This window comes from Urocitellus parryii, chromosome X (genome assembly GCF_045843805.1).
Source record: "Urocitellus parryii isolate mUroPar1 chromosome X, mUroPar1.hap1, whole genome shotgun sequence".
NCBI lineage: Eukaryota > Metazoa > Chordata > Mammalia > Rodentia > Sciuridae > Urocitellus > Urocitellus parryii.
The window spans coordinates 86,284,176-86,306,860 of NC_135547.1; the positions used below are offsets into that span (position 1 = coordinate 86,284,176).

At 46.8% G+C, this 22,685-nt stretch overlaps 1 protein-coding gene and 1 non-coding gene across 3 annotated transcripts; both read right to left on the bottom strand.

Moving 5' to 3' along the window:
- Window positions 1-11,831: 11,831 nt before the first annotated feature.
- On the bottom strand, window positions 11,832-19,969 carry Maged2 (MAGE family member D2). Of its 2 annotated transcripts, none has more exons than XM_026407398.2 (13): window positions 19,874-19,969; window positions 18,306-18,379; window positions 17,472-17,966; window positions 16,795-17,103; window positions 16,611-16,674; window positions 16,301-16,380; window positions 15,724-15,818; window positions 14,815-14,894; window positions 14,679-14,721; window positions 14,321-14,383; window positions 12,998-13,112; window positions 12,150-12,592; window positions 11,832-11,967 (listed from the first exon to the last, which is right to left on the bottom strand). In XM_026407398.2, exons 2-12 carry the CDS (start codon window positions 18,348-18,350, stop codon window positions 12,158-12,160), a joined length of 1,824 nt encoding a protein of 607 aa, XP_026263183.1. In that variant the 5' UTR covers window positions 18,351-18,379; window positions 19,874-19,969; the 3' UTR covers window positions 11,832-11,967; window positions 12,150-12,157. The 2 variants fall into 2 exon arrangements, with proteins under 2 accessions (XP_026263183.1, XP_026263182.1); XM_026407397.2 differs by lacking the exon at window positions 19,874-19,969 and adding an exon at window positions 19,247-19,330.
- On the bottom strand, window positions 13,288-13,415 carry LOC113195797 (small nucleolar RNA SNORA11). Its single transcript, XR_003302467.1, has one exon. It is a non-coding gene; the product is annotated as a small nucleolar RNA SNORA11 (small nucleolar RNA).
- Window positions 19,970-22,685: the final 2,716 nt, after the last annotated feature.

Sequence of the window (22,685 nt, forward strand, 5' to 3'; positions counted from 1 at the left end):
ACGTTAAACATTTCTTTATATATTTATTGACCATTGATATATCTTATTATGAAGTTTACTGCTACTTTCTTCTCCTATGTCCAATCTCTTGATTAGCCCATCAAAGGCATTATTCATTCCTATTACACTAGGTTTTATTTCTACAATTTCTTTTATTTTAAGGGTTCCCATATTTATGCTTTTTACATTAACCATCAATTCTTCCACGTTGTCCAATCTTTTCATTAGAGCCTTTGGCATATTAATCATACTTATTTTAAATTCCTGCTCTTCCACACATCTGTAACAAGTTCAAATGCTATACTTATCTCTTCATATTGTGGAAAGGTTTTCCTTTTAACATGCTTTTTTTATTTTATGTTGAGAGTAGACATGATGAATCGGGTAAAAAGAAATGAAGCAAATAGACTTTAATGTAAGGAAGTGAAGCAAATAGACTTTAATGTGAGGTGTTATGTTATCCAACTGAGAGTTAAGATACACTTGTTTTTCACAGTAGTTGTAAGGGTCAGAATCTAAAATGTACTCCATTGTCTATGCTTTGGCTCCTCTTCTCCTTAGCTTTCCTAAGAACTTCTTTCTTATATAAGGTCTAAGGTTTGCAGTGCTTTCACTTATACCCTCCAAATATTATGCAAAGCTTGAGTTGATGGGTTGAAGTGCAGAATGAGAGGAAGCATTCTATAATCCTTTTGGTTAGGTCTCAGTCTTTTGGTGAGCTAATGATCCTGGTTATGAACTTCACAAGTGATTTTGAGACCCTGCTCAATGCACTGTAAGGGACACAAGAAGGCTGAAAAGTTCTGAAGTTGGGTATATCACTTCTATACACCAAAGGTGAGAGCGCTAGGTTGGGATGTTTCCCCTCCTACAGGATAAATGAGTGCTAAAACACAAATTTGTAAGTCTTAGGTCTCAAGGGATCTGTGGTTGAAAGCTTTTAGGTACAAACTTACCACTGTCCAAGGAAACTTGAACATTATTATTCTGGAGCCTCATATTGGTACAGTTTGAAATGCTGCTTCCAGAAGATCAAGGCACTAAATCAAAGACTCTGTGGTATATATTCCCAGAATCCTGATTCAAGGGTGAATGATAGAAGGAATAACATACTAAAATTTATGGCCTCAAAAGTATATGGTTTCACATTTATAATGATACTACTATATAATACCAGGCTATGGCATTATAAAACGTTAATTTTTTAAAAGTGGCTTCTAAAAGAATAATAATCTTTATAACCTAAGGTTTTATTAATTCACAAATCTAGGAACACAAGATACTCTACCTGGCAGGAATTACAAGCTAGGAACAAATTGAAAACTGGAAATTGGTAGCAAAGGGTATCATGGTTTCATGCTGCTTAGACAAAAGTTAAAATGTTCCTACAAAACTGTGAGATCATGTTTACATCATTCCTGTTATGTAAGGTATAAGGGGCCTAGAAAAGACATGGATATAGGAGAACAAGATTGATGGAAAGTGTAACAATAGGCATGAGGTACTATTGTTACAAAATTCTCAGCTTACTGGGCCTCCTATAGCCAAGACCAAGAATGAAACATAGGTACGCATACCTGCTTCATCTTGATACCAAACATGGAGCCACTCACATCAATAACAAACACCACATTCTTTTCCACAGGCTGGAGGCCTGGGGGGGGGCAAAGTAATGAATAAAATAGCCACCATAAATCTGAACAAAAAGAAGGGAAACCAAAAAGGACTGTGAGAGCAGATTTAATCAGGCCCATCTTATCCTCCTGCACCACAGCCCTCTAGGACTGCCAGGATCCTAGGACCTCTTTCTCACTGTTTCTAGTTACAGAGGCATGTGTGCAATTGTTTGCTCAATGTCCTTCTCCCCCCACCAGAACTCTTCTGTTCAGACCTTCATCCCAGGCCTTGCCCAGAGCTGTGGAGTGAAGGAGACTGGCCTGTGGCCCAGGGCTCCAAGGATCAGGATTTCTGTAATATGTGAGTTCCTGTCCGTGAGAGAGCTGGGCTTGCACAGTCTTCAGGGTCCCCAGGGACACTTTGCCTGGGCTCCAGGAACTGTAAGTATTGTTTTAACCTCCCTCAATAGAGTGAGCCTGGGGCCCAGCTCATTGCTGCCAAGGGCTGGGAATTTGCAGGGCCTCCCTCTCCTCCTAAAACCTCCTTTCTGCTGTTGCTGGGCAGAGCAGGAGGGGAGGAGGCAGCAGAGGCCAATTGAGCTGTGTGTGCAGAGGGGATTGGTTACACCAGGTACAAATGCCTTGGGCTCCCTGGCTGTGATTGGCTGCGGTGTCTCTCCCCCTACTCCATCTCTCTCTGGCTCTCTCTGCAGAGCCAGGGGGCTGGGCAAGCTGAGCAAAGGGGAGGGGGCCAGAAGGTCCCTCAGCACCAGAGTCTGCTCAGCCCAGGGTTGTCTGGGCTTGCTGAGCCTCTGAGATCCCTGAAGCCTGAAGCCTGAAGCAGGCCTGGCTCTGGGAGACTGGCTCATCCTCCACTTGGCCCTCAGGTGCTCTGTGACCAGAAGGCTGGACACTGGCGCCTCCTACCTCACTGGGGAGAGAGGAGATGGGAAGCCCTTGACCCCCTTTGAATGAGTCCATAGGTGCACACGTGGCTTCTGTCTCCAGGTGATCCTGGCTCTCTGTCACAGTTCCCCAAGGCATGAATCACTCAACCTACCATTGCTTAAGCCATGAGAGAACTCAGCTGGCCTCGAGTATGACTCCCCTACAGGGGTAGGGAGAACTGTCATGCATATCACGCCACCCAAGCTTGGTCCCAAGCTAACCAAATCCTATTGGGACACCTGGGGCACTACCCAGCTCACCAACCTCTCGCTGGCTCCTCCACAATCACCCCACCCCACCTTCTCAATTCAGGAAGAATGTGAAGGGTGCCGGGACACACACTTGCACCACCCACCTGCCCATGGCCCCATCCATCTCCTGAAGACCATGCAGTCTTAACACAGACCCTAGGCAATTAGGGCTCTCAGCAGTCTCTATCTCTTGTCTTGCTTTCACCATCTCCCCAAAGTGCAACCCACTGGATGTCCCTTAGAGTATAAAATCAGGCGTCTTTCCCATCCATGGAGGCAACCCCTTGCTCTCAATCCCCCTCAGACTTCTATCCAGCCTCTTCTCTCCCCATGGCATTCCAGACTAAAGACTGGGTCTCCTGAGATGGTCTCTCTTCTCCAGTTCACACCTACACAACCACCAGGACTGATCCTGCTCCCAACTCATGGGGACACTGCTTTGCTCAAAGGCAGCTATGTGCTAGCTTACCTCCAAACTCAGTTTGTGTATTAGGAATCTCACCAGACTAGGCCTCACTGATGAGTTTCAGACTTGACAATGACTTCCACTCTCTCCCAAAGCCTTTCTCCCTGGCATTCTGAGATCATCAGCTGTCCACATTCTCCTAACACCTCTCAGGCCACTTCATCCAGTCTCTCTCTCTAGGACCTTTTGTCCACCCACTCCTTTTCAGTGCTTCCGGTCAGCCAGATCAGAGTGTGCAAAGACAGTGATTAGGATTGTCTCTCACTGGAGTAAACTAGCGAGGCTCGGGGTGCTGAGCAGGCTTTCTGCTGTTGGTGGGGCCTGGCAATCTGAAGCCCCAGATCAGTGGCTGCTGAACGGGGAACTCCACCTGACGGGACATCACAGCCCGGGGCCTCTGACTCCACTCTTTCTCCCTGTGTGGACTCACTCTCTAGCTTGAGTTTCACCGCTGAATCTCCACCCGTGTCCCACATCTCTTTCTGGGCCTCAGGGTACCCGTTCCCCCACCACAACTGCCGACACCCTAGCTGTGGACCTCTTCACCTGGAAGGCTGAAGATGCTTCCAACAGATGCTCAAACAACAACCTCATCAACTTCCCATGTCGCAGCCCTGAGATTGTCTCAGGTGGGAGCCACATCATTGAGCCTAACCTGGATAAGAGTGTCACCTTCAATTCTGTGCCCAGCTAGTCTGCCACCAATTCCTGATGGTTTTACCTGCTAGAGACTTCTCGGGCCGCCCCACCTCTCCCTCCAAAACAAAACAATCTCAAATTCAGAGCTACTTTTCCTTGGGTTCCCTGCTTTTTTGCAAAGTCCTCCATCTCTACAGCTTGGCCACAGCTAGCTCCTGGGTTGCCATACTCATGACCTCATAATTTACCGCCTTGTCACGGCTCCCCAGTCACCTACTGGACAAATAGTAGCTTCCTTTTCATGCCACTGCAGGAAATGCCAGCCATTTTCTGATCTCTTACCATTTTGCATCTGAAATCCATGCTTTCTGGTTCCCAAGCCATTTCTGACTCCCTGCACACACTCAGAGATGTCAGGCCTCTGTTGCTTTTACCCTGCGGCCCCACTTGGCCAGCATGCCTTTCCCTTCCCTCACGGCCCCCACACATGGCCTGTTTCTGGCATTCCTTATGTCCCAGGTCAGCTCGACATCCTGCAGGGTGCCTTCCCTGGCTCCCTTTCCTCCTCATCTTGCTGGCCGCACACCTTGTGCTCTCTTGGAAAGGGTATGTCTCATCCTGTGTCAGGGTTGTTTCCATCTGTATGGCCACAGAAGAGGCAGGATGTGTGTGGAATCCTCCAGAGTTCCCTGCACCAGCCCAAACTGGAAACAACGTCAATTAGGGGCCTAGGGAGCCCTGATGGAACAAGTAGGTGAACGCACTGGGCTTGAAAGGTGGGCACAGTCAGGTAGGTAATGGTATGGGGATGGAGTGCTCCTGGCAGATGGCAGGAGGAGTCAGAGTTCACGGTTAGTGCAAGTCCTCATTGTCCAATTGAATGGCCAGTCCCATGTACCCAGTCTCTATGCTCACTCCAGGCTATGTGGAAAAGGTAAAGAACCAAGCAGCAGAGGATGTCTCCATGAACTAAACATACCTGGATAGGTGACAGAAGGGCAGGTTATGCCCCTGCTGCCACCTGCTGACAGGGTACCCTCACTACTCCTCAGGGTAGGTCAAATGCTTCCTTCCCTCCTGCACAACAGGCTTGCCATACCTCTGCACCACTGCACATGCTATTCCCTCTCTGGTGTGCTTTTCCCTTCACCAAGTTCACCGACATGGAAGGAATGCCATTCATTACCCTCATGCTCTCTGAAATGCCAACTCCTTCTGGAAGACTATTCTGAAACCACCTTCTCTGGAACCCCCACTTTGCCCAACAGATATACACACAGTGCCTAGGGATTTGATGCACGTGATGACTGTGTGGATCTGGCTACATCAGAATGGGGAGATTAGGGGTTGAGGCCACAAATTTCTGAGTTTCTAGAGTCTAAGAGCAGGATTCGTGTAGAGGGGCTCTGCTGGGTGGCCATGTATCCAGGTAGAAGTGAATGCACAGCACACCGGAAGAGCCTGGAGGAAAGTAGAATGTTCTGGCAGGGGAGAGAGAGGAATTTCAGATGGGATGGAGTCATGAAGAAGAAGGGATTTGGCCCAGGATTAAGAGGAGGATGCTGACTGGTGGAGAAGGAGGAGAAAGACCCTCCCAGGGCAGCAACTGGTCTGAGAAAATGATTGATCATACACAGAAGACGGATCAGGTGACCCAGGAGAAAAGAATGTGTTGTGCACTGGGGCTGCTGGAGGGTGATCTTTGTGCTGGCTGCTGGGAGATGTGTGGCCCAAAGGCAGGCCAGGACCAGACCTATCAGGCTGTCTCCATCCTCCTGGAAAGTCAAGGTCTTGGGTCAGAGCTCCATAGCTCAGAAGGAGTAGGGATCTCTCAGGGTGTTCATGAGAGGGTGGGCTCAGAACTGAAGGGCTCCCTCTTTAGGCATGTGGCTCTTTCAACGAGAAAGGCCTTTGCAGCAAATGAGAGACAGCAAGAAAGCCCACGAGAGCAGGACAGTATCAGAGCCACAGAAAGCATGAGAGACTAACTGCTGGACAGTGGTTCACTTTGCCAAAGAGCTAGCTCTGAGTGGGCTATGCCTTGGTCCATTCTGGGAATGGGTTCATTTGGACCGTGATTCCACTCCTGTGGTTCCAGGTTCCCATCCCTTTGGATATACGCGTGGGTCCCAAGGTCAGAAGCTTTGAGACCTTACACATCATCCTATCCTTGTTCACTAGTTCCCATTCATCCCCAATTGTGTACACCAGGACATTGTCCAGACCTGTCCAACTTCAGAACCCATGTTCTCTCTGAGTACCTGCACATCCCCAATGATGTCCTCCATGACCACATCATATTGGACCATGAAGTCAGCCATGATGCCTGAGCTGGAGAAGGCAGACTGGTCTTGCAATGTGGGGCAGAAGATGATTCGGACACAGGTCTCTCCCTTCTCGATCCTGGTGGATGGGGGTGAATCAGCCTCACCTGTGTGGAAGGGGACAGTTGGGGCAGTGTGGCATGGAAGGCTCTCGCCAAACAGAAAATCCAGGGACATAGACAGCACAAGGGCACCATCAGGGAAGGTGAGAAATCCAACCCTTACCACCACCTGCGTACATCACCCTCCCACCTGCCCCCATGCCACTCTCTCTCCCAATCCTGCAGCCAGCTCCTGATTCACCTCCTCCATCACACCCAGCCTGACAGACCCAGCCACGTCCTCAGCTCCCAGCACTGGCAGTCTGTCCCTCACTCACAACCTCACCCTGCCATGCTTCCCATCCTCACTGGGCCAGCCTGGAGGAGTGTCACTGCTCAGCTCACCCAGAAGCCCGGGTTCCCCTCCAGAGAGGCACTGTGGTGCATGTTAGAGCAGAGACAGACACATCCACAGGGCCTGGGTCTCCTCCCATCCCCTTCCCTCTGTGGGAAATGGCAGTCTAGCCAGGTTCTCCTGTGGCATAGAATTGCATGTGCTTTCTTCCCCAGTGCCTCTGACTCCCAGCATCACGTGTGTGAATAAGCCTTTTAGTGTCTCATGAAATCACTGATGACTTTCTGGTCCCGGATGTTTGCTGAGCTGGCCACAAGATCAACTCCTCTGGAATTTTAGTCCAAGACAAGTGTCCATTTAGAAAGGTCTGTGTGCCTCCCTTTTTCCACAAAATGGAGGCCTGGGAATTCTGCTCCCCCCCCCTTCCTGTTACAGCTGTCAGGAAGCTTAGGGGCAAACTGAGCCCCCATACTCTCTGAGGTGCCTGCTCACATACATTCCCTGGGCTTCCTTCCTTTCAGAGCTCTTTGTTCTCTTTTATCCCCACAGGATTGGTTCTATCCTCTGTTTTAGCCTTTAAGGGGAAGGGGGAGGGAGCTTCCATTTATAGCTTAGGGCTTAAGAGTGCAGGCTGCAACACTCAGATGGCCCTTGGGCCCTGGTCTCTCCTGCTGTTGCCTTGTGTCACTGGAGAACTTAGTCCCTCTCTGTTACCCTTAGTCCCCTCATCTACATCACAGGGATAATATGTGGCCTCATTTAATCTCTATGACATCTTTGTGGAATGGCTATCATAGTCATGTATTTATTGATTAGGAAGACGAAGTCCAAAATCTGGTAAAAATGCTTTCTCAGGTCATACAAGTGATATGAGACAGACCAAGCCTGACAACCAGGCCTTCCTACCTGACCTCAGAATCCCTGCTGTGAAGGTAGGAAATGTCCCAGGTACTGTGCTTCACCTGATATCCTGGACCTAAGGCTCTGTTCTGTTACCTCTAAACTGGCAGCTTCTTATTGAGGTAGGCTCCGATGTGACTCCCAGTGTTGTTTCTCAGAGTAAAGATAGAGACCACTGGAAGTGTCCTCCTGTCCCTTGGCACCACCTGCACCTGAAGAAATTTGGCTGGAGCTAGTCCCCACTCTGCCCACACAGCCCCAAGCTCAGTTGGACATGTGTTCTTCTCTACATGTGTGTCCCACACACACATATGTGCCCATATGCACAGACACACACCAGGCCTCAACTTCCATTGCTCACAGTCAGTGTACCAATCCTGGATTAATAATACTTTCCCAATTATTGCCACCACTCTCCCCATCACTGTAGATCTCACTCATGCAGCACCTACTATGTATCAGGGAGTGCTCTGGGTGCTCCACACTCACCATCAGAAGTGACACAGAGACCAGGCTGGTGAGTGAATGTTGCTCGAATCTTATAGGCAGGATACAAGGCCACAGCATGACAGAAATGTGTCTGAGGGAACACAGGATCCTATGTGTAAGGGAGCTGGTGGGTTAAACCACGTCCCTAACCTCCCAGGCTCCTTCCACCCACACACACTGATTGCTGACTCATATTCATTATCAATTATATACATAAAATGCCTATAGTTGTAGGTATAAATGCACCTGCATGCATTTGTGTGGACATTTCTTGCTTACAACATCTATGATTAATTACACACTTATTCATAGAGGGAGAGCTGATCTCTTGCTCCTCTGGGCTCCCACAGCCATTTGTGGTTCTTCAGTGCTGTCATTGCTTCCCTCCCCAGACTGGCCATGTGTTAATAACAAGAACACCCAGCACCCAGCACAGCGCATGAACACTGTAGTCACTAGGACATGTTGGTTGAATGTGTTGAGTGACAGATTAGGATGGTGTATGACAAGTCCCAGTTGGAGAATCAAGGCATACGCTCCTAGCATCTTGGCTCAAAATCCATGCTCTCTTCATCAAATAACTATTCTCCTTTTAAGAAACAACCGCTGGCACTTCACAATCAATTCAACATTAAATTACTAGGCCCTGATTGAGTTTGGAGTTTGAACAAAGAATGATGGGACCCCCAAGTGACCTTGCAACCCAAGCCACCCATCCTGGGTTTGTGCCATCCAATTCACCAAACTGTAAATTAGTCAGACAATGACAATATTCCATCCCAAAAGAACAGTGATCTATACAATATCAGACCAGAGCATATCCTGAAGCCACACAAGTTACAGGAATCACACCCACCGTCCTACCCATTGCTTGCTTCCCTCAGCTCATCCCCTAGGGCCATGTGGGAAGTTCCCATATAACCAGCTTCCTGAAGAAGCAGCCCAGGAACATGATTTACAGATGGTAGATGACACCACATGATAACCAAGAACTAGCCTGAAGCTGATCTGTGGTATTACAACCACACTCAGATGTGACCCCGATAGGAAGTAAGGAAGGGAGATCCTCCTAGGGGCCACACATCTGGTTGATCTCCTTATCCAGAAAGAAACCTTGCCAGGAGCACTGATCAGTATGGATTAAGTCAGGCCAGTTGGTCAGAGAGCAGGAAGGAATGATAACAATGATGTAATAAAATATGTAGTGAGTACACATTGTGTGCAAGGCACAGTTCTAATTGCTTTGCCTGCATATAGAGACAGTGAGCAAATCTATAAGAATGGGCCCATGTGCATGCTCACCAAAAGGACAATAATGACCTAAAAGTGCAATCCTGTTAACTGTTCTGCAGATACCACAGTGACTTTTAAATAAGCCAATGAATAAAATAGCCATAGTAGAAGTGACAAATGTTATGCCTAGATTCAACATGGATTTACCTTCACGTTTAACTTTTAACTTAAAACATTTAGTCATTAACTAACCCTGTATTGAAAAAAAAGAGTAAGTATCATTTTACTCTTTTATTTACTCTATGTATAGTCTATGTATAAGGCATAAATACACAGCTATTAGATATATAGTATACTTGTGGAAATCAAATTTCATGGGCAGGGGACAATTGGGATAAAAATGTCTAGGGGCTTCTTAGAAGGTGATAAATAGATGGAGAAACTGCTCAAGGAGCTCTGCCCATTCCTAGCCAAGAGGAAGATACATGAAACAATAAAGAATTATCTTAGATTTAATGAATGATATAAAGGAAAGACTGGAAATTGTGAGTCCATTCACATTTGGCATCCGTGCTGATAAAGGCGGCAAAAACAAGAACCAGAATCTGTCCTCATTTCCCCTGCCAATATTCCTCTTCCTCTTCCCTATTCCAATATTCCCTCACTTGTCAGGGATCAGACTAGCTCTCTTCTTTCCTCACTGCCTTCAAGGCCCCATACTTGAGAAGTGAGGAAAAGCCAACCCCTTGTCCTGTCAAATTCTAGGCTTTGTGGGAGGGAAGAATTATTGAGGCGTCCTGCAAGTCCAGGGGTCTGTGGAGGAAGGGCAGAATTCTTCATGATTGATTCACCTTTTATCAAGTACTTTTTATTAAATTGTTATTATAATCACAGTCCCTAAATTCTTCACTATCCCCCATTATTCCTCATCCCCTCCAATTCCAAATGGATAGCACTTGAGAATCTGAGGGATCCTTGGACATGCTATCCACCAGAAATGCCTCCTAGGAGGCCAAAGCTGCCTCTGACCTTGGGAACTACACAGCCTTCTGAGGAATCCTCGTCCTGTTTATTAATGAAAGAACATCTGCTTCCAGTGAAGGATACCTCAGCAATGAAAGCAGGTCTCAATTCACAGCTATGGGCAAGGAACTGTCTCACTCTGGATAGAGCTTTAAAAAAAATCCTGCTTCCTATGCAATAAACATATTGCCTTTATTGCTTCTAGAATCTACAGTAGGGAAGAGGTAGCCATTACAAGGGCTTCATTGTCTGCAAGACTGGTTCAGTGACTAGGTGCCTGGTAAAGTAGGGATTAGAGATGGTGAGGACTTCTTGGAAAAAAATGGTCCAGGGAAGTACCACCCAAAACAAGGAAGCAAGTCTCTAACAGCTTGAGGTCCCTGTCCCTTTGTTGGCAGTATAGGAGAGGACTTTGGTACCTGACTCATACTGTCCCCCTTCACCTCAACTCCTGCTACAGTCCAGGTGCTTTGACTATCCACATGGATATTCCAGCCAATACTCTGGCCTCTCAAGCTATTGACCTCTCACCTGCAAGGAACCATCATCTTCTCTCCCCTTCAACCACTCATTTCTTGGACATCACCATTACCAGAGCTCTCTCTGCTATCCTCTTAAATACAATCATCCCCCTAACTATTCCCCCAGTATAACCTTCCAGTTCCCCTCATCACTCCTCCCCAAATACCTGGATCACTGTTAGATATACAGCAGCTACTCAGGATGTTTACTAAACATTATGCCCCCATTCATGGACTTCATTGAGTCTCCTATCCATAGATCCCCATGTTGTCTCCCAATCAATTTCATACTCTTATCCTTCTTCTCCAAGCCTGAATAGGTCCCATGGTCCACCTTTTCCACACTCTACATCTGTACTACTTGTCAGGCAGGGACACAGTAGGAAAGATCTTGACCCATATTGACTGTCCTTGGGTCTAGATTCACTCATTCCTTATCCCAAATCCAAACAGAACCCGAATCTTGAAAGAAATCAATCTTGTTCTTGGCTCATATAGCCCTAATACTGAGCACCTTGCCATATTCTTCCAAAATTCATGGTTTCATTTATTACTGGGGCCTATTTCTTGACATCAGTCCCCTGAGTCAGTGTATTCTCCAAGAGATTCCCACAACCCATTCTCTCACCTCAGGGACTAGGCTGCATGAGTCAATGTTCAACTTTTCCCTTTCCATTGGTTCCTGCCCTGTTAAAGTCACTTTTTCCTTCCCCAAGAAAATGGCACCTTGTTCTGGTATCTCTCTTTAGCTACCTACTTCTCCTTCCGGTTTCATCCAAATTTCTGAAAAGGAGAGTCCATACATATGTCCAGTCTCCTACACTTCTGCTTTCTGATCCGGACTTGCCCACCTCACACCTCTTCTTCAAGAAAGTGTCTTCTGTGTCTATAATCCCCATGACTCCCTCCCCTGCTGAACTTCTCATAGGAAGATGTGCTAAACTCAAACTACGCATAGACTGAAACTGAAACTTTTCCAATTTCTTTCAATATGTGACAGCCCACCAAAAAAATAATGCAACCAATTCAGAAATGGCAAATAGATTTAATGCAGAGTATCAACGTCTGTTGATTGATAGTGGCTGCCTAGAGTGCTGTTTTGAGTAGATTTCTGAGGGTGCACCCTGGCTTGAAGAGAAAGACTGCTGGGATTAGCAATATCTGCAAACACAAGTAAAAGAAAATTAAAAATTCAATTAATATTCACCAATCAGGAAGAAATAAAATGCCCAAAGCAGTGTCTTTTACACACACTCTGTATCATTCTCAAAACCAGGCTTCATTCAGCTCCTCATCCCATTCCCATGAGCCCCAGCTTCTACCACCAAAATTATGACAGATACCTGAAATCTCACTTGTAGGAGAAACCACAGGCACCAGAACTGCTACTGGTACTGGCACCAGCTCCACCAAGACCAGCAAAGAGCCCAAATGTGAGAGTGGCGGTCAGGTTAGCACTGGCACTGAAACCACCACTGGCACTGGCACTGGCACCAGCACCGGTACCAGTACTGGTACTGGCAGCAGCACTAGCACCACCACTCTCTTGGGCTTTGGCTTTAGCTTCAGCTCCAGCCTGGATCCGGGCTTTGGCCCAGGGTCCAATATCAGCTTCATCCCAGTTGCAGGGCCCAGCAGCATTCTCAGAGCCAAGCCCAATGCCCATTCGGGCTCTAATCTCAGCCCTCGCCTTGGCTTCAGCTGCAGCCTCAGCTGCAGCCTTCAAATCTGCTTCCATTGCCTCACGGTACTGAGCTGCCCATTCCTTGGGATCCTTCTTTTGTACCTGAAATGGAAATAACAACCATTAGAAGGATCATAATCAGAGGACAGATACCTGAAATATCTGTACGTACTATTTTCTAGGCACCATATTACATGCTATATGTAATAGCAATCATACAGTAAGTTCTAATAGCAATTCTGCACCTACTATACTATTCCATCCCTGCACTAACACTTTCTAGCTCCATAACTGGAACATATCACCTACCAACCTTTATGGACCTGTTTTCTCACATGCAGTAAGATAATACCATGTCAGTTGTCAAGTGCCTGCCACCATGTTTGAAAACTAAGAAGAGACTTCAGAATGTTTAGATATGACTACAGGCTGTTCTGTACACAGCCTGTCTCAGCCAGGGGCACCCCACACTCTTGATGTGCCAAGCTCAAGCAGCTCTCCAATTACCTTGCAGGCAAATTTCAGGACTTTCATCTTGCTGGTCTCATAGTAGGAGCGCAGGCCCCAAAAGAACTCATACTCAGGGGGATTGCTATTGGGGACTCTGGCATAGTCCAGGTACCTTGAAAAGAGAAGTTTAAAGTCTTTATTTCCAGGGTTACCCAAGGCCAACCCATGCATGGACTAGACAGGCTCTAGGTGATCACCTCCCAAACTAAATACTACAGCTTTCCCCTTAGTATTGAGCTCTGTCTCACTGGTCCTTTCTGAAAGTCACATGGAGGTGTAGAGGGTACACATGTAGGGCATTTGTTCATAGGGAAGCCACAATTTTTGTGGCCCTTGTCACAATAACCCCATACTCCTGTTGGGTGTGTTGTAAACAGAGAAGCATTCTTCAGGCCCCCTGCTCTGAGCACACCCCACCACAAGGGTTCTGAAGCCTGGCTGAGCCCCTGGAAAGATCTATTATAGAAAATGACTAGAAAGATGATAAGGGAAGAAACAGTCAACCAAGAGCAACCTGCTCTTTATATTACCAATTGTGTGTGGTGTATGTATGTATGTGTGTGTGTGTGTGTGTGTGTGTGTGTGTGTGTGTGTGAGAGAGAGAGAGAGAGAGAGAGAGAGAGAGAGATTGAGATTATCTGTGTGAGTCATCACAAGTTCTCCAAAGAACATTGATAGGGTGGCTCTTGGTCAAAAAGTCAAGAGGGTTGGACTCCAGGCCCCAAAGAGCCTTTTACTAGCTGTTGGATATTCAAATGTCCCCTCTCAGAGCCTTAAGTCTCTGAAACACAAAAGAGGATGGGAAGACATTCTGCAGGGTAGTTATGAAAATGAAATCAGTTGTACAAGTCATGTCACCAGCATGGTAAAACTGTCTACATGAAGTTTTTATACTGAGGCATTTCTTTATGGAAATTAATTTCTATGAGGTTTTTCTTAGCACAATAAAATGAACCAAGGAATTAGAGTCAAGATCCAACACAACTATTCCATTTGATACCTATGTAACCCTGTGCAAATGACTTCACTTCTCTGAGCCTCAGTTTTCATGATATGTACAATGCTGGTGATGACAAACTCTCCCTTGTAGAGTTGCTCTCAAGGCACATAAGAGTCCACATAATAGAGCAGGAAATATACACTACACTTGTTCCCTATCAATGCCCCCCAAATAACCTACCAGCTGCACATATACATGCATTCACCACATACACACATGTGCACACATGCATTTAGGAATTCACTTATGATGCCTTCACTGCTCAGTTCTGACACAGGTGAAATGCATGGAACACACCAACACTAGCCAAAGATACTTACTTCTGCTTCACAAACTCATCAGTAATGAGCTTCTTCACATCCCCAAAGAGTGAGTGATGTATCCTAAGAGCAGAAGAAAGACAAATAAACAAACAAATCAATGCCACAAGAACAGTAGTACTTCCCAGACATGGGCAGAGGCATTTCCAAGATGGAAAACAAGTTTCAGCACAGGGGGAAGCTCTATAGAAGCTCGAGATACAGTGAGAGAGGGAACAGAATAAGAGCATTTGCCCATCCACCCAGCCCAGCACCCCCCGCCTGCTCCACCAGACCACCAGGCTGATGCAATCCTGGGACCGTCCTCTCTTGCCAAAGGACAACACGGACAGCAAGCGTTGAGAGAGCCCAATCATACCCAGGGCGCAGCCCCAACTTGCGTAGCACCTCCCAGATGACAGCTGCAAGGGGAGGCAAGAGGGAATAGGGACAGAAAATGAACACATGGAATTCAGAGCACAGCCACCCATTAGGTTACATGCCCATCCACTCACCCTCACTGGACCTATTTCCATTCATGAAGATGATGCTAAGAAGCACCATGAGGAGACCTAGCTTGGGTGAGTCCTTGGTCCTAAGGGAATAATAAGACAGAGAAACTTTATGTCCATGAGCCATGTGCAAGACACACTGGCCAGCTCACTAGGCTAGCCTCTCTTAGATTCCTTTGATATGTGAGAATTCTGTCCAGTCTATGTTTCCAGCTCTATATGACCCTAGGCAAGTCACTCAGACACATGAGCCACGGTGCCTCATTCAGTAAAATGGGAAAATCATATCCTATCTCTATCCCATGTTGCCAAGAAGATGGAAGAATACCTGTCACAAGTTGACCAGGTAACAACACAGGTACCCAGTCAACCTGAGTCCTTTCTTCTCCCAGAGCCCTCAGACCTGAGAGAATTCTAGGCAAAGTCCCAGTGACGAAACTCCCCATGACCTTGGGCAAGTTTCCAGGTCCCTCCAGGCTTCAATCTCACTATCCATGCATAGTAAGCACTATGCACAGATGTATGCACAGCATATCCAAACCTTTCTTGCCATTGGAGCATCATAATCTGCCCACACCAGGAAGCCCTCCCATGAGAACCACTCTGCCAAGGCCAGGCCAGGCATTCAATAGGAAAAAAATCAGGCCACAATAGGCCTGGGAAGCTTCTGAGGAGACGACTAACCTAACAGCAGGAATGTCCCATCCTAGGCTCCTATGCTCTTCAGTCAATCATAATCAGGTACTACTACTGTATGCAGGACTCTAACCATGAGTGGGATCTGGGGCAGGGGCTTTTTAGGTCTTGTCTTTCCTGACCCTCTAAGAGGACATGGGGAGAGAAGGCAAGGAAAGGGTAGTACCATGTATGAAAGTAGAAGCCCCCTCTAACCCCATTCCTTTTCCAGCTTACGTTCCCAGTATTCCTGCATCTGTGGGTTCTAAGGTGCTGAGAAGAATGTACAAGTGGTCATTCTTATCAATTTCCTTCAACTGAATCCCAAATACCTGTGGATGGGAGAAAAACTTGTGAGATCACAAAATTCAGCTTCCCAAACATCCTGAAGCTAACCGTGTACCTAAGGGTTTTGAATGTGTGAAAAATCAATGAGATACTGCTCACAAAGCACACAGCTAAGTGCCAGGCACAAGTAAACAAGCTATAAATGTTCTATTGTCATTATCTTTGTGATTAGTGGGAATCTAGGGAAACAGGAGAGTATGTAAAATATACAAAAGTACACGTCCAGGGGAAGACAGAAGCCAGGACTAAGTTGGGTGGATTGGATCTTGGCTGTGCTTACACAACTGACTTGCTGTATGACCCATGGCTGATTTATGCCCCTCCTTAGGCTGCTGTCTGACCATCTTCCCAGTGATGGGGATCTATTAGTGCATCTCTGTGGTTTCTCCCCCAGAAGAGACATTGTATACCTTTGTTCTATTCAAGGTTTCCCCAGTCTACCCATCCCCCAGGGCTGCCCCTTCACCTTCTCCAATGAATAGCCTGCTCGTTCAATGATTTCAGGGTACACATCAGTATATTCTTTGATGATGTCCTTCAGCATGTCTGCAACGGGAGAGTATTGCCAGCACCTGGGCTAAAGAGATGCCCCATGCCCAAGCTACTGACCCTTTGCCAACCATGCCACGGGTGGCATAACCAGGTTCTAGCACTGCCAAATTAGAACTTTGGGAGGAAAGAGGTAAGAGTGTAAGAGTGAGGGGTGCTCCCAGCCCACAGAGAGAGGGCAATGGAGGGCAGAGTTTAGGGAAGGGTTAAGGTTAGTAAGACTCTACCTGAGCGTTTGATGGGAATCTTTGTCTGGTCTTTAGATAATAGGTACTTCACCAAATCATTTGCCTGGAAGAGGAAGAAAAGATGAAAAGAGCAATATAAGTCTGCAGAAAACCTGAGAGGTTAGCAGAAAAGGGTTCAGCCAAGGCAGTGGAAAAAGCAGGATAAAAAGGATAAAGTTCTCACCCTCCCTTGCAAAAGGGCAACATCACGAGGTGGTGGTGCTTCAGGCTCCTGGGATGACTGGAGCTTGGCAGCTCTACGCCGGGCCTTGCCCCTGCGGGCTTTAGGTGACCTCAGTGAGAGCAATGCTCTCCGGGCCCAAGCAGCCAACCGAGTTCTTGATGCCCTACGGGCCCAAAAGGCTATGGGACCCCTTGAGGCCCTGCGGGCCATTGAGGCCATTAGGGCCTTTGAGACCCTTCGACCACCTGTGGTTCCAGAAGCCTGACTTTGATCACTGTTGCCATCCTCTTCCCCATCCAGATGTTTCACCTGCATCAATAGAAAGGAAACTCAACATCACTAGGTAAAGCAGGTCCTTTTTTTACACCTTAGCTCTTTCAGGAAGCACCCCCTAATCCTGCCCCAGTAGTAACAGCCTAATTCACTGGACACTGGCCTTGCTGATTGCTGGGTTTGTTTCTCTGACTTCCAGTTGGGAGTTTCATCCCCACAGCAGACCAGGAACAACCCAAGGGTGGGGCCTGAATCTTTTCCTCTTTCTATTTCTATGTGCCCCACTGGCTCTGTGTATACCACCCTGGACTCAGCATCCTCTATAAAACTGAGACTATGAGAATTACAAACCAAGTGAGAAAAAAGGAATGGAAAAGCAAGGGTGATGATTGCAGAAGTCTTACCTTTCGGGCTTTCTTGGCCTTGACCTTGGGTCGAGTATCCTGATTCTCCTGAGCCTGGGCAGCTGCACCCTCAGGCTCAGGTTCATCTGCTGGAGCCTGAGAGGTAGCAGTCTCAGTCTCCAGAGCCTTTGTATTGACCTTTGTATCAGCTACACAGCTGGCCTTTTTGGTCTCAGTGGCAGGTACTGTCACAGCCTGCAGGTCAGCATTCTGCGTCTTGGTGTCAGCTGCTGGACTCTTCTTTTCAGCTGCCAGAACCTGAGCATCAGTCAGCTTGGTGGTAGTAGGTGAGGCCTTGGTGGTAGCTGACTCCTGAGCCTTTGAGGCCTTTGAGATCTCTGTAGCCTTTGAGACCTCTGTAGCCTTTGAGACCCCTGAGGCTTTTGAGACCTTTGCAGCCTCTGAGCCCTTTGGTGTCTCTGAGACCTCCAAGTTCTGGGTCACTGTTAACAGGGTCTGCATCATCGAGCTACTGTTCTTTTCTGAGGCTTTTGCCTGCAAGGGGAAACAGGGAAGCTCACTGACCTTCTCCCCACACCCAAGCAGGCAAATGGCTCCAAAATTCCAAGGCCACACTTCTCTGATCTGTTCTGACTCCGACTTGCAGTGTGTTCTGACCACCTCAGCCTCCCCTTCCTCTGAGCAAGAATTTATGATAGAAGAGGGGCCCACCCACCCTCTCCCTTCCTCCCTTCCTCCCTCCTGAGGGAACCCAGGCAAGGAAGTGGGTGGAGATGGACAAGTGGGATGGGAAGGGAAGTGCCAAGGGATTTGGAGCAGCAACAGGGGCTGGAGAGGAAAAGCAGCTGCACAGAAGACAGAAAGAGGCCTTACCTGGAAGCGAGCTGGACCCGCACCACTCTTGCTTGTGTCAGACATGTCTCAAGTTGGCCTGGCAAGAGCTGAGCCTGAAGGGGAAAAGGCCTGGGTCAAGCGGTGAGCCCAATGCACGTTGTCTCCCGTTTGACTTAGAGGTTGATCCTCACCTTTTCTAGGGCCCCAATCCCAAACCCCTCCCCCACCCCCAACGACTCTGTTCTCAGATACAGAAATCCAAAGACTAGGTCTCAATTCTCTGCAGCCGCACCCTCCCCTTCTCCAGGAAGATGTGCCAGCGCGGCAGCTCTGAGGACCCCGCCCCTTTTCCCAATGCACCCCCCCAGCCGCAGGTCGACAGTGCGCATGCGCGTCTGCTGCAGGGCCCATCTCAGCCCCGCCTGCTTTCCCAGCACAAGCCCTTTCTTTGATGTCCACCGTGCACATGCGCATTCAGCAGCTGGCCCGTCTTGGTGCCGGCCTTTCTCACACGCCCCTTTCTAGCGATACACGACGCGCATGCGCAATAGTTAAGCTCTCAGTCCAGCACCCAGCCCTAATACACGCCTCTCTCCAGGTCCGCAGTGCTGTTCGGTCCCGCCCCCTCCCCAACAACCCTCTCTCCCAAATTGTCGCAGCTTCTGGTGGTCCCCGCCCCTCCCCTAATCACACCCGCCCCACCAAGTCCACAGTGCCTTCTGGTCCCGCCCTTTTTCCTAACACGCCCCCCTTCAAACAGGGGCAAAACACATCCAGGTTCCGCCCCTTTCCTATTACACCCCCTCCTCAAATTTAACTAGTGATTCTATCTTGGGCCCAGCCAACCTGGGTCCAGTCCCTCCCTTTCCAGCCGGATGGATCCGGTATGATCCGGTCCTTAAGGCAGGTTTTCTCCAGATCCCAGAGGGTGGGGCCGACCCCTAGCAGGCTCCCATCCAAAACCGGGCCCCACTGCTCACCTCGTCCTCCTACAATTCCCGAGTGCGTCCACTCTCTCCAAGCCCCTCCGAAACTCGGAGACTGCCCTCCCCCCTTCAGGCCGGAAGTGGTCCCGCCCCTTTCCGCCTCCCTAGGGGGCCTCCGTCCCAGCCTGTCTGCCCCTCCCCCGCTCCCTGCTCCTCATTCCTTATCCCCCTCCCTATTCCCTCAGCCTTGCTCCCTACTTTCTATTTCCCCATCGCATTTCCTATTTTCTGCACAGAATTCCCTATCCCCGTTCCTTACATCCTCCTCTGTGTTAACTGTACACACCCTCCCCCAGTACTCTTTAACCCCTCTCTGCATCTCCTACTCTGTTCTATGAATCTCCACTCCCCCCTCAGTATTCCCTTCACCCTTGTATTCCTTGTCCTCTACCCAACATGCTCCGTTAGCCGTTTTTCTCCGTTCCTCCGCTAGTCTCTGTTCCCCAGTCCATATACAGTCTACTACTTTATCAGTCGTCCTTATTGCTTTCAGCCCACTTCGGGACATCTCTGCTCCAGCTGCAGTGGTGCAACAAGAATTGCCCACCTGCCTATCTGTAGGTTTGAGGTGTTGGAATCACTGTCTGACCGCCCAAAAACTCCAATCTCGACGCCACTCACCTTGTCCTCGAGTGAGTCTGGGATGCGTCTGCCCTCTCTCAGTCCCTCTCCGAAGTCTCAGGCTCCTGGACTAGAGCTGCAGACAGCCCAGCCCAGCCCAGCCCCTTTCCGCAGCCCCCTGCCACCCCCCCTCGCCTTCCTCGGGGGTGGGGCAATGGGGCCCCGCTCAGGGCTGTCTGACGCCAAAGCCCATGTTTATGCCACTGTACCAGGCTCGGTCTGAAGCCCTTCCAACCCAAACCACCCCCTGAAAGCGAGTCATTCATTGAATTTATTTATTTTTATATCTTTATTTTTTCTTATTACAAAGGTAATGTGTTGATGTTGTCAAAATTTGAGTAATGCAAAAATATGTAACAGACCAAAGAAAAGCTAACCTTAGCTCATTTCCCCCCAAATACCACTATTAACATTTTGATACTCATTCATCTAGATTTTTTTTCCATTGATTTACTAATTATTTGGGTTTTCTCATCATACATGGTACACTATACTAACTCTTCTGTGACCTGTTTTTCTCTCCAGTTACATGTTTAAACCTCTTTCCCTTAGTGCACATTTTTCTTAACAGCTGCATAATCTTTCCTTGTATAGATGTCCCATAACTTATTTAGCCAGTCCAGCATGCAGGGACATTCTGATTGTTTCCTTTTATCCCCTCACTGTTGCATACATTGCTACAGGATACCTCCCAAGATCATTTTTTTGTTAATGCAATTACTATATAACTCAAATGACACAAAGTGTCAACTTATTTCAAAAAGTGCACCAAATAACATTTCCACTAACAATGTCTCTTGTGTCATGTTATAAGTATTTTTCATGTTACTTATGATATACAAAAGGGTTTGCTATACAGAATGTTTAATTATTATGTAGTTAAATACATCCCTTTTGCCTTTATCAAGACTGGATTCTACTTTTTTGCTTTTTACTTAATTAATTTTTACTAGTGCATTATAATTATACACAGTATTTGGATTCATTGTGACATATTCATACGTGCACATAACATAATTTGGTGAGTTTTATTCCCCATTACCTCCCTGTTGCCTCCCCTCCTTCTTCCCCTGTCTTTTTCCTCTACTCTACTGGTCGCTCTTCTATTTTCATGAGATTACTACCACTTATTTCCTCCTTTTTTCTCTCTAGCTTCCACATATGATCCTTGACTTTTTGAGTCTGGCTTATTCCTCCTAACATTATGTTCCTACATTCCTTCCATTTTCCTGCAAATGAAGCAATTCTCCTCTTTATGACTGTATAAAGTTCCTCTGTGTATATCTACCACATATTCTTTACCCATTTGTCTGTTGACAAGCACCCAGGCTGATTCAATAACTTGGTTATTGTGAATTTTGCTGTTATAAACATGGGTATGCGTGTATTGCTATAATATACTGACTTTAATTCTTTTGGGTAAACACGGAGGAGTGGTATAAGCAGTGTCATATGGTGGTTCCATTTGGATGCTGCTTCTTGCTGAAAGATGCTTTCACCACTTCTATTTATAACAATCCCTGTTTGTTTCAAGCACTTTTATGGCTCTATTGTTTAAATTTAAATGTCTGATCATTCCAAAGTTTGTTTTGTATAAGAATTCAGCTTGTTATTTTCCAAAATCATAGTATCTTACCCCTATGCCATATGCAAACTAAATAATCTTTTACCTCATTTGAAATGGCACCTCAATCACACAATAAATTAACATAAGCAATGGGGGTCTATTAGAATAAATTAAGACATAAAAATTGTGGCACATAGATAAAATCATCATTGTTTACAAAGTATATTAATACAGACCTGAAAAACTAAAAAGTGTCAACTAAAAACTTGTTAAATACCATAGTTAACTTAGCACAGTGGTTAGCTGCAGAAATAACGTTCAATACATTTCCTGTATCTAAATTTGATTCAAATGATTACAAGTGTTTTGGTTCATGAGAACACCTTTACCTTTAAAAAGCAAATAAAATGTCATGAATCCCTTTGTTTTTATAACTAATTCATATCTCTCTCCGTCTCTCTCTCTCTCTCTCTCTCTCTCTCTCTCTCTCTCTCTCTCTCACACACACACACACACACACACACACACAAATTTCCCCATATATTCAAGGTGGGTTTCCATTCTCCTGTTTCCTCTTTTTCTCTGAATTTCTATTTCTTCCAAGTTTGTGATATCATCTCACCACTTTCTTGCCTCCCAGGTTCTTGCCCCTATCCATGCTTGATATAGCCCCTCATTTTCTTCCAATTCTGGCACCCCAGTCACCTATCCCTTCCAAATTATGACAAGTCATGAATGCCAATATGAAGACTGAGTCTTAATCCTGAGAATACTGAGGGATTATTGAAGGACTCAGGGGGTGGATAAAACAGATTTGTGTTGCAAGAAAGAACGTCCTAGCTGCTATATGGAGTATGTCTCATGGAGAAGGGGAGAGTATGACACAGATAGACATCCGGGTAAGCAATGATTGTGGGTTTTCCCATGGTGGTAGCAATGGAGGTAATTAGGAGTGATTGAATTCAGTAGATAGCAAAGAAATGAAAAATAGGATTTTTGTGAGTAGTAATTGGATTGTGTAGAGAGGGGTTAGTAGGATGGGCATGTTAGAGGAAACTTGTGAGGACCTGATTTAAGAGATTATGTGGATGGTGACCACTTTCACTGAGCTATGGAATAGTGAAGAAGGGACAGGTTTGAGGAAAACTGAACATTTTGAGGCACTTGTGAAACATACAAATGGAAATTATGTACAAGCAGTTGAATGTACATGTCTGGAGCTCAGGAAAAAGGTCTGGGCGGAAG